At 42.3% G+C, this 15,432-nt stretch overlaps 1 protein-coding gene across 3 annotated transcripts in view; it reads left to right on the forward strand.

Annotated features, from left to right (window-relative positions):
- Nucleotides 1-14,632, forward strand: part of prkcq (protein kinase C, theta) — a 38,837-nt gene extending 24,205 nt beyond the window's left edge. For 2 of the 3 annotated variants that reach the window (XM_085251665.1, XM_085251666.1), the window contains exons 5-18: nt 1,690-1,870; nt 1,966-1,997; nt 2,078-2,163; nt 2,508-2,637; nt 4,418-4,527; nt 5,147-5,276; nt 5,368-5,537; nt 6,497-6,670; nt 6,778-6,869; nt 8,004-8,066; nt 8,157-8,295; nt 9,350-9,538; nt 10,218-10,346; nt 12,193-14,632. In XM_085251665.1, the coding sequence (XP_085107791.1) occupies nt 1,690-1,870; nt 1,966-1,997; nt 2,078-2,163; nt 2,508-2,637; nt 4,418-4,527; nt 5,147-5,276; nt 5,368-5,537; nt 6,497-6,670; nt 6,778-6,869; nt 8,004-8,066; nt 8,157-8,295; nt 9,350-9,538; nt 10,218-10,346; nt 12,193-12,351 (1,784 nt within the window). In that variant the 3' untranslated portion in view covers nt 12,352-14,632. The remainder of the gene's footprint in view (nt 1-1,689; nt 1,871-1,965; nt 1,998-2,077; nt 2,164-2,507; nt 2,638-4,417; nt 4,528-5,146; nt 5,277-5,367; nt 5,538-6,496; nt 6,671-6,777; nt 6,870-8,003; nt 8,067-8,156; nt 8,296-9,349; nt 9,539-10,217; nt 10,347-12,192) is intronic. The other variant, XM_085251667.1, reaches the window with a different exon arrangement.
- Nucleotides 14,633-15,432: the final 800 nt, after the last annotated feature.

Here is a 15,432-nt window from a genome sequence, read left to right on the forward strand (position 1 = left end):
CTAAAAATAAGAGTTTTGACCGTCTGCCCCCTGCTGGCTGTAAGCTGGTTGTGCGGGCGCTTTGTGCTTTCACTGGTGCCTTCCTGACATTAACACCATGCCAAGCACTGAGACTCAGAAGTAAGAAGCTGTCTCGTGTGTCTGTAAATATAGACCAAGCAAACAGGAAATCACTGCAGGGAACAACAGGTGGCATAGTGATGGGTACACTTCCTCCAACGAGCAAACACATACTGGTGTCTTCCTGTCTCTAACTGAAGGATAATGATAGAAATTTTACATTTTGAGCTGATTCAAAGTCACATGCAGTGTTTAAAGCAGTTTTAAAGGAATAATTCAACATTTTAGGATCATTTTCTGCATGTTTGCTCTCTTAGAACACATGAAAGTCATACTGAGCTTTGGTCAGTCAGTTTTTAGTCATACATGATGACTGTGCTTGATCTAATACCAAACACTATGATGGGTGATGACAGTAGAAACTGCAACACAAGCTGAGTGGAAAAGACAACAGAGGTCCCAACAGATCAGCGATTACAAAGCAAAAAAAATAACAGATTTATTGATAACAAAGAAATTAATGCACATTTTTTGTTTTTTTAATCCAACAACAATTTTATTTGCAACTAATTTGCTCACTCATTGACTGTTAATACAGTGTCCTGTCCATGTGCACAGACTGATCACCAGAACCAGTTTTTTAAATATAAGCAACAGTTTGAAGCCATTTACTCTGAGAAACGCATCTCAGAGGAGGACGTTTGGAACTCTTCCCTCGACGAATGTTTTCTGTAACACATTTTTTTTTTGTAATCGCTAAAAAGATTTAAAAGAATTCTTAAACATGAAATGTATTCCCTGGAAACAATGTCCAGCCCGCTTCTCCGATGTTGTTAATAAAAACTAAAGTAAAGATTAACTGGACAATAAACAAACACTCACAAACTGAGCACCGAGCAGCAGTGAAACTTGAACAAGACACAAATCAGAAACAGAACGTGTTTCGCTCACAGCGACCAGCATGCTTCAAAAAATGCAAATGTAGGTGAAAGGTCCAGCTTGCATTGCACTTTTCACACCTTGACTAGCATTTAGTGGAGTAGTGGTCAGGTGCATGCCGGCAAGTCAGCATCTTGCACGCAAACTTCAGGTGACCACAGAAGGCTGCTAGCTAACCAAACCAAGTCTTTTCCTGACCCAAACCCAAAAGTTAGTTTGTAAACAACAACCGGTGTAAACCGTACACATAACGTCCACAATCTGCATTCACAAGCTACTAAAACAGCTGTTCCTACTCAGCTGTTCATAAACACAAATTGTATAATCAGTCAACTGAGGTGAAATTTTAAAAAATTCAACATGAAATTAATTTTCAACCAAAGCTAATGTCAACTCAGATAGGTGAGGCTGTCTGCTGTGGCGACCCCTTGTAACATGAGTGTAAGTGAAAGAAGCTTTAATGAAAGAAATCTAGGCTTTTAATGCTGAAAAGGAAAGATTTATTTTCAACATAAAATCTGCTGTTAGTAAGAAACACATCTCAGGAGGTGAGAAATTGAAACTTTGCTGTGAAATCCTGTGTTCTTAGCGGCGTCTCACCACTCTGTCCACAGAAGCCGAATAAAACTGTACCTTTTTCCATTGTTTTATTTTTCTTCTTTGAAATTAAAGTTGTAATACGTGTTTCAGATGCTGTGGGTCACACAGACGGAGACCCGGAGTCCGAGCGTGAGAGAGAGGGTCTGTTCACCCTCCACCAGCGACGCGGCGCCATAAAGCAGGCCAAAGTTCACGTGGTCAAGTGTCACGAGTTCAGCGCGACGTTCTTTCCTCAGCCAACCTTCTGCTCTGTATGCAAAGAGTTTGTTTGGTATGCAAAAGACCAAGAAGTCACAAATCTTCACATTAGTCTTGTTTTTTTCCCAATCGTATCAGTCATTTCATCTCTCTTTCTTTCCACTGCAGGGGTCTTAACAAGCAGGGTTACCAGTGCAGACGTGAGTGTCGGTTCATTGTCCTGTAATCTACCAATTAGCCTTCGTAACTCTTCCTCACGTGGTTATTCTCTGTCTTTTAGAGTGCAATGCAGCAATCCACAAAAAATGCATAGACAAAGTTATCGCCAAATGCACTGGTTCAGCCATAAACAGCAAGGAAACAATGGTGAGTGTCTGCTTCACATGATTTGCTTCATGACGCTGCACATCTCTTCCAGTCCGACAGAAATTCCACAAGTGGTGACACAGAGCGAAGTGTGTGAGCTGATGGTTCTGATGCTTACTAATGAAAGAGTTGCTTTGTGCCAAGGTATCACCACACCAGGCGCTCCGGTCTCATGTCATCTTCTCCCCCTCGTTTCACTTCTCCTCAGCTCCATGTCAGCGAGAGTTCATGTGTACGAAAGCATGAGAGAATTTAACGCCAATAAATAAATCTCGCCGTTTACACATGAGAGGTGTTTGGTTACTGACGCCTTCCGTGTCAATCTGTGTGCGATGTGTTTTTAGATCCACAAGGAGCGCTTCAAGATCGACATGCCTCACAGGTTTAAAGTCTACAACTACAAAAGTCCCACCTTCTGCGAGCACTGCGGGACTCTGCTGTGGGGGCTCGCCAAGCAGGGGCTCAAATGTGAGGGTGAGAGGCGGGAGTTTTTTGTTTTGGTTTGTTTGTTTTGTGTGATTTTATACTTTTTTTTTCATGTCTGCAGGGTAAGACAAAACACAGCAGTGACATCACAGACATAAAGCCACACATACAGTGTCATAACAGAAATTTTTCATAACGCAACACTACGCCATTAAATTTATTTCTAGCTCAGTTTAGGAACTGAAAGGTCCTGGTTTAAGAGTTAAGGAAAACTGATGCTGGCGTACCGTTAAAGACTAAGACTGATGGTCGTTTAAGAGTAGAGCCTCTACTCCTCCACATCAAAAGGAGCCAGTTGAGGTGGTTCAAGCGTCTGGCCAGGGTGCCTCCTGTTCCCCTCCTACGTGAGGCGTTTCAGGAATGTTATACTGGGAAGAGACCCTGCAGCGGTCCAGGACACGGTCAGGCTGGTTTGGGAATGTGTCAGTGTCTCCCCCTGGAAGAATTTAAGGCAGCCTGGACTTGGTTGCATGGATGGATCATTCAAAATAAAGCACTATAGCTCAGCTGAGTCTAGAGGACTCATTGCTCCGGCAACGCCCTGCTCCAGCATCCTAATGGTACGATCTCGGTCAGGTTGGCCCAGTCATGGCATTCTTACAGATGTCATTTCCTCCAAACTTCTTGTGCTTCGTTATACAGTTGAGTGTGTTTGACAGAGGAGTGGTTATGTGGGATTAGTTGGATGAAGGTATTTTGACTTCTTTACCAAAAATTGTGTTTTCAGACAGAAGACTAAGTGACAAAAAGCAAATTAAAATGGCACAGTTTTGACTGAAGTTACAAGCTCTGTGGTATTCAGTCTTTTAATTCTTCACTCTAAAATTAGTCCCGTTTTTCTGGGAGCTGCCTTTCAGCACAGTTGATCAGATACCGCCGAGCAGCAGGGAAACCCCTTTGCCAAAAGATTAAATGTTCTAGACAACATTATGCAGATATCTGTGGGTTTTAAATGGCTTACGCTGCATTGCAAATGTTTCCTTATTTTGGACTTTTAAGGCCCGAATCATCGAGGAAGAAAGAGTCATTCGTCAAAGAATTTTGCAGCAGTGGCTTTCACAGGTTACCACGAAAGGGTTTCTTGGTTCGGCACGGCTATATTACTCCTTCACAACACCATCAACACACTCTGAAACACATGCAGCAAACAAACTATGGAGCTCCCTTACCTTGATCTGAAAAATTCAACTTGACAAAATTTGATAAAACATGGTTTTCACCACATAGATATGATCATTTAATCCACAGCATTACTCAATATATTTCCAGTAGCTGAGACAACAGTGGGCGTTCAAACCTTTCCCAGCATAAATATGCGCTGCATGTGTTGGCCTGTTGAACAGAAACACAGCACAGCTGCCACAGCAGGTGCAAAGTATAAAGTTCTCCCTGTGAAATTAATCATATTTCCAGTACAAGCCAGCTGACTGAGGGGTTAGGAATGGGAAACATTATTATTGTAGATGTGTGAGAGTTTGCTAAGAAACAGCACAGTTATATAAGGAACATGTGCAAACATTAAAGAACGTGTGACATGAAAAAAAGGTATCAAGTGAAAAAGAAATTGGACTCTTTAGCAACATTTTTTACATATAAGTGCTTTTTTCTGTCATTGTCATTATAAATTTTAATATTGCCCCATTCTGAAGTAAAAGCTGATACATTACCTTTTGCATAACTAATAATAGTGTAAATATTGCCATCTTGCACTGCTTTAAATGTTCTTTATGTGTTCAACTGAGTTTACATTGTGTTTGATGTTGTGCAGAATGCAGCATGAACGTCCACCATAAATGCCAAAAGAAAGTGGCTAACCTCTGCGGGGTCAACCAGAAACTGATGGCTGAAGCTCTGGCAGTCATCGAGAGCAAGCAGCAGGTGAGACCAACAAACCTTCGGTACATGAAGCTGTGCAGTCTTTCAGAAATGCCTTCAACCAGTTCAATTGTTTCCTCGTTTTTATGCTGCTTTTAGTGACTTAAACACCTCTTAAAAGGGACGTGTTCTCCTCAGTTCCAGCTGAGTAACTTTGCATGATTAAATAATCTGATGAAATAATCTGGGGGTGACTGTAGCTCAGGAGGTAGAGCAGGTTACCCTACTGATCGGAAGGTCGATGGTTCGATCCCTGGCTCCTCCTTTACCAATCCCAATTGATCTGATACTGAGTTTTGGTGATGCACCTTAATTCATCCTTGATTAGAAGTTTTAACTTCTCCTCCTTTAAGCCAACTTTCTGATTGCTCCTTGCAAAGAGAAGACTTGAATAGCACGAGATATTCCGTCTCTGTGACATCATGCACCTCTAACAGGAAGACTTCATTATATGAAACTTTGTTTAATGAGAAGATCTAACATAAGACTGTGTAACACTAGATAACATAAGAAAAAGTAAAGCAAATAAGAGAACATAATTGTCCGCTTTAATACTAGTAATTAAGGAATATTTTACTGTGGAAAACTTCATTTTGAAACTGGATCTACCTTTTGCTTTAAGGCGAGAAGTACCAGAGACAGTGACATTATTGGTCGGGAAGGTCCAGTAAGTGTTGCCCAGCCGGGAGTGGTGCGAGCACCATCCGGGCTAGTTATGGGTTTACCAGCCACAGCTACACCTGCAAGCAAAGGTATGCAACTTCTAAAATGTTCCTTTCCGTTAGGCAGGGATACATACTGCATACTTTATGTCATTTGTGTTTCTCAACCTGCTTCTTGTAGCAGATTATCAGGGTGTTTCATGGGAGGGACCAGGAGATGTCAGCAGGTCGGTCAGCGAGGTGCTTCCAGAAGAGCCTCTGTACGCTGTCCCGAGGAAAGATCACCAACCCAAATTTACCATCGACGACTTCACCCTGCACAAGATGCTCGGGAAAGGCAGCTTTGGCAAGGTAGCAGAGGCGACCTGATTCAAAAGAGGAAAAGTAAAGCACGGAGCAGAGCATGCATGAAGATGTGGCATCTTTGTCATGTTACTTTATATATCAACATATTAACAAGAGCATTCAAAGTTGCACAACTCCCCCGAAGGGCAATGGCTGTAGAAAAACCTTTTATTACAACATGCAGATGTCTGATCTTTGACCTATGACCTTGGAGTATTACATACTAAAATGGTGTATTATCTTTACCCATATAAGTGGAGCAGAATTTGCTGAAATCATCTACAAGCGTGAGGTTTTAAGATATTTTGGTGCAGTGTGTGAATTTGTGAACTTTATGGCATTATTGTGACATCATAGGGCGTCGTATTAAAATGTAAAATTTGTTTTACAGCTCTCCACATGTTCTTTCATATGATATATTACTTGACATGGTTTAAAGTTTTCACTGACATTCACATTTTGTGTGATCTTGACCTTTTCATCAAAACTGAATGTGCCCGAGCTGTTTTTGGTATCTACCATCACAAAAAAATTAAACATGATATCTTGAAAACTGTGGATGCTTAACTGCTAACAAAGAGACAAACAAACAGAAGTGATTACACACTCCCTTCCCTTAAAAACTGCATGCAACAAAAACTAATTATTACCCTTTTCTTAGTGGAATTTCTATAAGAACACAGTGGGGGGGGGGCGTTTTCTGCAAATGTGTCAAAGCATCATATTTTAGTCATTCTTGCCAGCAGCTTCACACAGCACGGAGGGCTTTACACAGCACTCTGAGGCTTGTGGTCAAATGTGTTGTGCAGCCAGTTTCCACTGAAAACCACCTACTTCTTGTTACTTCAAAGTCTTGCAACACAAAGAGCTAGCTATGGTAAATGACTGGGCAACAGGCTACAACTCTATATGTCCAAACTAAACCTGTTTTTTAAAGCTTTTTATTTGTCCTTCGTCTTCTCCAGGTGTTTCTAGCAGAGCTGAAAAGGAGCGGTGAATTTTTTGCAGTAAAAGCTCTGAAGAAAGACGTGGTGCTGATGGATGATGATGTTGAGTGCACCATGGTAGAGAGGAGGGTTTTGTCTCTAGCCTGGGAAAATCCCTTCCTTACACATCTTTACTGCACCTTCCAAACTAAGGTGATGACCCATGTACACTTGCACAGTCATTGCATGCAAGTAGGTAGCCACTGAAAATAATTCTCTGGAAACAAATATAGCCCTAACCTCTGTGTTTTCGCATCCAGGAAAACCTGTTCTTCGTCATGGAGTATCTGAATGGAGGGGATCTTATGTTCCACATCCAAAACTGCCACAAGTTTGACTTGCACAGAGCCACGTGAGTCAAAAGACGCAGCTCTCACAGTGACACACAACTGTAGTTTTGCACTGTTTGGGTCTGGATGTAACCGCCAGGTTTGAAAAGTGCCTTCACTGCAGATGTGCCTTTAACCTGCATGATTAATCATTACCAGCATGGGGGCAAAAAAAACATCCATATACCTCAGTAAACTATTTTCTAATTGAGTTTTTGGTTTCCATCACTAGTTTCACATCATATTTAATAGAAAAATGACACTCATTTAGGAAATTACAGTCCAACTTAGTGGAAAATAGACAACAAAGCAAGAGTTGATTGACCCCTGAATACACCCAACGCCACATTTGTAAGCATCCCAGAAGCTGCTACACAGAGTAGGCGACAGGGGCAGGAAGTCAGATATAAAAGCAGCATGGAGAATGTGGTCAATTTTCAAAATAAAATACCCAATGCAGACTAAATGTTCTGCTTCTGACATGCCTGTGGTGTGACTTGATGCAGGACTGAGACATGCGTCAGACAAACATCTGGTGTACTTCAGTGGTTAGAGTGCGTCTAACCACTGAAGTACAAGTAACCACTTGGGATTGAGAATTCGCTACCAAATGGCCGTGCATTGTCCTTGGTTTCTTGGTCTTGTTTTCTTGTTCGTCACATTAGGTTTTAATAGATCTAATCTCTATAAACATATTATCTGCAGTTATCTATAGATTGCCAGTGGTTTTCATTTTTAGTGCAAATTCTACATTTTAGCATCCTTTAGTTACACGTGGGTAAATAGTCTGTGTAGAGAGCAAATAAAGGGGCTTACAGATATACAATCTGGAAGCCACCGGTTATTTTTTTTTAAATCTATCTGCATTAGTAAAGCATGGCTATCAGTCCTGGAAAAATGACTACCCCAGAAGCTAAGGCCCCCCTCAGGCTTCAAACTTACAGTCTCTTATGGGGATTTTTATGGTGCTCATGTTAATTTCTATATACAGTCGACATGTGATCCTTATTTCTGTGACATAATTGTCTTTTAAGTTTGTTGATTTTTTTGGTTTGTCTATTTCAGAATTTCAACTAGATTGACCTAGTTTGGCCTAAATCTGATCACTCCTGTGAATTTTATCCTCTCTTCTCACATACATCTGTGTCTCCTTACAGCTTCTATGCAGCTGAGATCATCTGTGGGCTCCAGTTTCTGCACTCTAAAGGAATTATTTACAGGTAGGCGCTCAGTGAGAGCCAGAAACAGGACTGGAATTCATAACATGTAATATATAGTCCAAGAGGAATCATTTTCTTCCACCTCTGCAGAGATCTGAAACTGGACAACGTGCTGCTGGACTTAGATGGTCATATAAAGATAGCAGACTTTGGCATGTGTAAGGAGAACATGCAGGATGACGTACGGACCTCTACCTTCTGCGGGACCCCAGACTACATCGCCCCAGAGGTGACATCTTTTGCATGCTGTAGTAATGTAAATGTTGTAATAAACTGGTATCCTTTTGAATAAAAGAATCAATCAACAACAGCTGGCCACCAAGTGATACGCATAAAGGTCTAAATTCTAGAGACGTCTCAAAGAGGGCTTTTGATGCTAGGTCTGTACATTTATATTTGGACTCTGTTAGAGTAGCTTTTCTTATACAGGCTATTGTGCAGCCAATGAGTGAAATAAGCCTCTAAACTGCCCCTTTAAAATAACAAGTTAAACCACATTTTAAAATATTAAAGAGTAGAAAAAAACTGTAAGCTGATAATCTAGGACAGAGGTGTCAAACATATGGCCCCAGGGACCAGAATCAGCCACAAAAAGATTAAATCCAGCTCACTAGACAGTTTCGGAAAATGTGAATGAGCACATGCATTTTGGACTTTTAACAGTATTTGCAAGTTTTACAGATTCTCCTGCTGATAAAGACCTCCCCCACTACTCCAGCGTAACAAAGCAATAGATCAACAACAAAAACATTTTTACCACAATCACCTTATTTTTTTTTTAATTATTATTATTATTATTATTACAGGATATTCTGGGCAGTGAGCTACTTTTTCTGCAGTTTTACACATTATTTAATTACAAATCAGTCCCAAAAAGTCGTGCTGACAGATACTGCAGCATTTCTCTGTCATATAGAAAAAACTGAGATATACTAAAATTACACTTCTTTTTTATATACAAAGATATCTAAGGCAATTAGTGTGTGGTTAGACTTATTTACACAGACAGAAAAGGGGAGTTTCCTTGGTCTAGCCCGCTTAAAGATCACAGTGGGCTGTCTGTGACCAAGGACGTAAAATTAGTTTGACATCTAGAGCAATCTGAAACCCAAGATCTGACTGATAAGGACTTATTTTCAAACGTTATTGACCTCATTCTTTAAAACTCTGGCCATTTAAATGTGAACATCTGCCACTGTAACAGTACGCGCATGACAGAAAATAAGAAAAACCCACACTTTAACTTGTTCATTTTACCAGTTTGTGTGATCTTAATGTATCAGATCCTGCTGGGTCAGAAGTACAACAGCTCTGTGGATTGGTGGTCATTCGGAGTGCTGCTGTACGAGATGCTGATCGGTCAGTCTCCGTTCCACGGCCGCGATGAAGAGGAGCTGTTTCAGTCCATACGGACAGACACCCCCATTTATCCCAACTGGCTCAGCAAAGCTGCAAAGGACATACTCATCAAGGTCAGACAAGTGCTTCAGTGGCCAGTTTAAATAAGATCAAGCAGGAAGAAAAGAAAGCAAGGATCTGGTCTTTAAATTGATGAAACTGATTCTTACTGTTTCCTACGGAGCCCCGCAGGGGACATGGGAGAAAAAAAATTAAGACGGACTTTTGCGAGATCTCGCAAAACTAACTCGGGATCTCGCAAAAGTTTTGCGAGATCTCACAAAACAAACTCGGGATCTCGCAAAAGTTTTGCGAGATCTCGCAAAACTTTTAGCCGCATTCTTCGGATGCCGGCTTGAAGCCGACCGGGAGTTCGAGGCACGATGTGCCGGGAAAGCGGTGTTCCTCCCGGCTGTAGTGGGCCTCAACCTCCCGTTAGCTTCGAGCTAACGGGAAGAATGCGGCTAAAACTTTTGCGAGATCTCGCAAAAGTTTTGCGAGATCCCGAGTTTGATTTGCGAGATCGCGCAAAAGTTTTGCGAGATCCCGAGTTTGTTTTGCGAGATCCCGAGTTTGTTTTGCGAGATCCCAAGTTTGTTTTGCGAGATCCCGAGTTTGTTTTGCGAGATCTCGCAAAAGTCCGTCTTAATTTTTTAAGACCTGCAGGGCTCCGTAGTTTCCTGTATGTTCATTAAATGCATACATATAGCTCTCAGGGCCCTATGGCTAAACCTCTGTGCGTTTGTGCCTCAGCTGTTTGTGAGGGAACCTGAGGAGCGGCTGGGAACCAAAGGCAACATCAGACATCACAGTTTCTTCAGCAGCACAGACTGGAACGCCTTAGAGCAACGGCAGGTGCCGGCACCCTTCACACCAACTATAGTAAGTACAACAGGGAACCACTTACTCAACATATCCACTAATTTTCTCAGTTAAAAACTGGTAGCTAGTAAAAGCTGTTTGGCTGATACGGCCGACGGGTGAAAGTAAATATCATCTAGAAAGTTGTCTACACAGTAATTGACTATAGTGGCTATTTTCAAACTTCAGACTGCTGTGCGTGTTTGCAGAGTGGAGTCTGCATCGATAGCCTTAGTGTCCTTACTTTAAGTTTGTTCGCAGCCCATTTGGGGACCACGGCCCAGCCTTTGAAAATCACTGTACTGCAGTATCCATCCATCCATCCATCCATCTTCATCCGCTTTGTCCGGGGCCGGGTCGCGGGGGCAGCAGCCTAAGCAAAGAGGCCCAGACCTCCCTCTCCCCAGCCACCTCCTCCAGCTTATCCGGGGGAATACCAAGGCGTTCCCAGGCCAGCCGAGAGATATAATCTCTCCAGCGTGTCCTGGGTCTGCCCCGGGGCCTCCTCCCGGTGGGACATGCCTGGAACACCTCACCCAGGAGGCGCCCAGGGGGCATCCTTGTCAGATGCCCGAACCACCTCAGCTGGCTCCTTTCGATGTGGAGCAGCAGCTGCTCTACTCTGAGCCCCTCCCGGATGGCCGAACTTCTCACCCTATCTCTAAGGGAGAGGCCAGCCACCCTTCGGAGGAAGCTCATTTCTGCCGCTTGTATCCGCGATCTCGTTCTTTCGGTCACTACCCACAGCTCGTGGCCATAGGTGAGGGTAGGGACGTAGATCGACCGGTAAATTGAGAGCTTCGCTTTTACACTCAGCTCCCTCTTCACCACGATGGACCGGTGCAGCGTCTGCATTACTGCAGCTGCAGCCCCAATCCGTCTGTCGATCTCCGGCTCCCTTCTCCCATCACTCGCAAACAAGACCCCGAGATACTTGAACTCCTCCACTTGGGGCAGGAACTCATCCCCGACCCGGAGTGGGCACTCCACCCTTTTCCGGCTGAGAACCATGGCCTCAGATTTGGAGGTGCTGATCCTCATTCCCGCTGCTTCACACTCGGCTGCGAACCGTTCCAGTGCGAGCTGGAGGCCCTCACCCGATGAAGCCAACAGAACCACATCATCTGCAAAAATCAGAGATGAGATTCTGAGGCCACCAAAGCGAAAGCCCTCCGCCACTTGGCTGCGCCTAGAAATCCTGTCCATAAAAATTATGAACAGAACCGGAGACAAAGGGCAGCCCTGGCGAAGCCCATCACCCACCAGAGGCGTGTCAACCAGGACAGCCCTACAACGTCCAGAGCCTTCAGGAACTCGGGGCGGACCTCATCAACACCAGGGGCTCTGCCACCAAGGAGTTGTTTAACTGCCTCAGTGACCTCGCCCCCGGAAATTGGCGGGTCATTCCCCTCATCCCCAGACTCTGCTTCCTCCTCGGAAGACGTGTCAGTGGGATTAAGGAGGTCCTCGAAGTATTCCTTCAAGCCGAGGGGATATTAGGATACCCACCCCAGCCCGCCGCCTCTCACCAGAGGCAACTCCAGACTGAGACAGAGTCCAGCCCCTCTCCAGGAGACTGGTTCCAGAGCCCAAGCCATGTGTAGAGGTGAGCCCGACTATATCTAGCCGGTACCTCTCAACCTCACGCACTAACTCAGGCTCCTTCCCCACCAGAGAGGTGACATTCCATGTCCCTATTGCCAGTCTTGGCAGCCGGGGGTCAGTCCTCCAGGGCCTCCGCTCCTGGCCGCCACCCGGCACACAATGCACAACAAGTAAATACTGTACTGCAGTATTTACTTGTTAATCTACTCGCTGGTGTATGAAATATTGCATGTAATTAAATATTTGCCCTTCATCCTCGCAGACCTCACCCAGCGACTGCAGTAATTTCGACAAAGAGTTTATCAACGAGAAGCCCAGACTATCGTGTGCCGACCGCACGCTTATCAACAGCGTAGACCAGACGATGTTCAGAAACTTCTCCTTCGTTAATCCTGGCATGGTTCGGATCGCAGCACGCTGACCACCGGACAAAAAATGGCTACAATCTACAAACAGGCTGCTCAGTCACAACCAGCAGTGACTGTAACTGGAACCTACTGTAGAACCCGAATGTGGCAAAACTCACATACATGATGATGCTAACCACTAAAGGGGTATAAACCGATACAACCAAACTGTGACCGGATCTTTAACTTTCAAACAAATACCTTTAAAATGTACCTGTAGTCAACTTTGATACTTTAGAGTTTAGTTGACTAAAGGCATACATTTTCTTACAGTGTTATTCTAACAGCATGTAGTTGGTTTGGTTTTATTCTGTCATAAAACTATTCACACATTGCACACTTGTGCAAATATGTGCAAATATTCAAAAAAAAAAAAAAAGAAAGAAAGAGAGAAAGTGTACATCTTCCATGTCTCGAGGCATGTACTGTGAAGCTAGATTTGGGACTTAGCGAGGTAACTTCAGGCTTAAGTCTAGTTTATATGGAGTCAGGAAGCCAGTTCTCATCTTACCAAAGCCAGATGGTACAAACCTAACCTGCTCCGGAGCATGTTACATTTGGGACTCATCACTTCCTGAAAAAAAGCACCACTATTTCTGGAAGAGCCCTCGTACTAATTATTTTTACTCATATTTCTTGTCTTTCCACGACGAGCATCAATAAGAAAACCAGATCTTGAGGAACAATTTCATTCCTGCTTTTTTCTGCAAGCAATAGCGCACTAAATCCCTGTACTTAACGGCAGCTAAAGCTCGCTGAGGGAAAAATATGTAATCTCCAACCAACTGGGGAGGGGCTGCTTTGTGAATTTGGTTGCAAAGGTGTTGGATCAGAAATCTCCCTCTCGTTCTTTGTTCATCCGTAGTTTGCACTGAAGATGCTAACTTGTCTCCAAATGCTCAATGAGTGACATTGCACCTTAAACGTGTAACTTTTACTTTGAAGCAGAACTGTTTATATCACCCTTTTCAGAGAGTTTGTAGGCAAGTTGGTGTCCTTTATGCTAACTGGCAACAGTAATTACAAGGTTTTTAGTGCAACACCCTGTACCTCATTGCAACCACTTTCACCAGCCAGCAACTTCCAGCAAACCATCGCCAACTGGTCAGGGAATACATTTTTACCGAGTGACCTGTGGTTGCCGTGGGTGATGCTGACTGACCTCTAAGCCTGCCGGACTGAGGCCTAATTAATTCAGTCCGTTGGCCAGTAAACTGGGTTTATTAACCTTCAAGTGATTGCAAAGTCCAGCCGGATATTTATGTGCCATTGAGATTTTTTTAAATCTAAAAAATGTGTCCTACCGTGAATCATCTTCTCCTACAATTTTTCATATTTGTTTTTTTTTCCCCAACCTGAAATGGTAAGGATGAAAGTTGTATGGAAATATGTTTTGTTTAAAAAAACAAAACAAAAACATTATAGGCTTAATTTTATTGTAATTTTCAACTTTTAATTACTGCACGGTGATGTTTTGCCAACAGACCTAGAGCAGCAAGATTAACATCTTTTTGCACACAAATTATTTCATAATTAATTACATTGGAACATTTTAATACATCTATTGTTGGTAACGGAAACAGGGTAAATAGTAATAAGTAGAGCCTTTAACTCTCCAGACTTTTCTAACAGTATATTTTATTCTTCCTTAATAAATGGAAGAGTAAAAAAATAAATAAATGGAGTTTTGCTGCTGGTATAATGATCTTTTCAACTTTTTCAAAGTGGTAGATCTGTCCACATGTGTCATTGGTCATATGCTGTCCTGTGAAGATGCTAATAGCTACCTTGGGAAACCCTGAGTGGGCTTATCCAGTTTATAATTACCTTTGATTGCAGTGTTATTGTAAATGAAGACAGATACGGTAAGCTGAAGTTATTCAGTAGTACAGGCCTCCTACTTAATGGGCTGTGTGTTTAAATAGAAAATGTGCTTGTAGTGATTTTATGGTGCCTCAGAATAGTTTAATGAAGTTAACGTCTTCAAGTAAAGTAAACTGAGAAAGTCGCTTTAACCAAATGGAAACTTAGTTTTCTTGTCCTGTTCCTTTTTATTTTTTATTTTATTGTCTTTTTTTTTCTTATGTAAATAAATTATATAGTCCATCTGATATGCTGTGTTGTTACTTGGTTGTAGATCTGTTAATGTACTGAGGTTTAATAACTGGGTTATTGTTTACATGTGTTTTCCTGTTGTATCTCAGGAGTTTTGTTTTAATGATGAGCTACTCCCTGCATACTGTAGTTTTGATGTTCTCCTCATTGTGAATTCTGTTCATTAAAGTGTGCACATTGTGGGCTTTTTTTTTTTTTTTATGTGTTTGTTTCGGTGAGGGACAACATGAAAACTGCTCGGTCGTGTAGCGTTACATCAGAATGACAGAGACCAGAGGTGGAGGTGTTAACAAAAATAGCCATCTCAGTTTTTCCACTTAATTTGAAACTTTACCATCTTTTCCACTGTTACAGACATTTACTCAACTGATGGCTGAATTATTTTAGCACTCAGTGTTAAATATAGACTACCTAAGAAAGAATGTCAGAGGCTCTTTTTTTCCATTAAGGTGCTACGGATGGCCCAGATGTAGGACTGACAGCCAAACAAATAATCGAAAACAAACCTTTAATTAAGTGTAGTAGTCCAAGTGAAACAACATCCAAACTTTAGAATATGTTTCTAAACAGACAAGGAACAGACAGACACTGACAAAAACTGAAGGAACACTAAAGCTTTAAATACACATGAAGTGATAGAAAACACCAGGGAAACAAGACACAGCTGAAACTAATTAGGACAAGACAAGGAAGCAAAACTAAATGCAAGGCACAAAAGACAACTATTAAAATAAAGCAGGAAATGAAGAACAACCACACTGAAACAAGTATTCACGACGCATACATGAACTGAACAGAAGGGGAAAAGACAGACTAATAACGCCACAAATGTAAAACATGACAAGTACTAAAGCCTCATAATGCTCAGGAATGAATGAAAACCAAAAATCCAAATCATAAACAACACAAAGAAGGAAATACAAAACAAGGATTAAATCTGGGAACCGTGACATAATGTTAACATGTTGAGAAAAGTGATA

The sequence above is a fragment of the Mchenga conophoros genome, linkage group LG17 (assembly GCF_057382185.1).
Source record: "Mchenga conophoros isolate Kocher_MC1m ecotype Shallow Benthic linkage group LG17, M_conophoros_male_GT1.1, whole genome shotgun sequence".
In the NCBI taxonomy this organism is placed as follows: Eukaryota; Metazoa; Chordata; class Actinopteri; order Cichliformes; family Cichlidae; genus Mchenga; species Mchenga conophoros.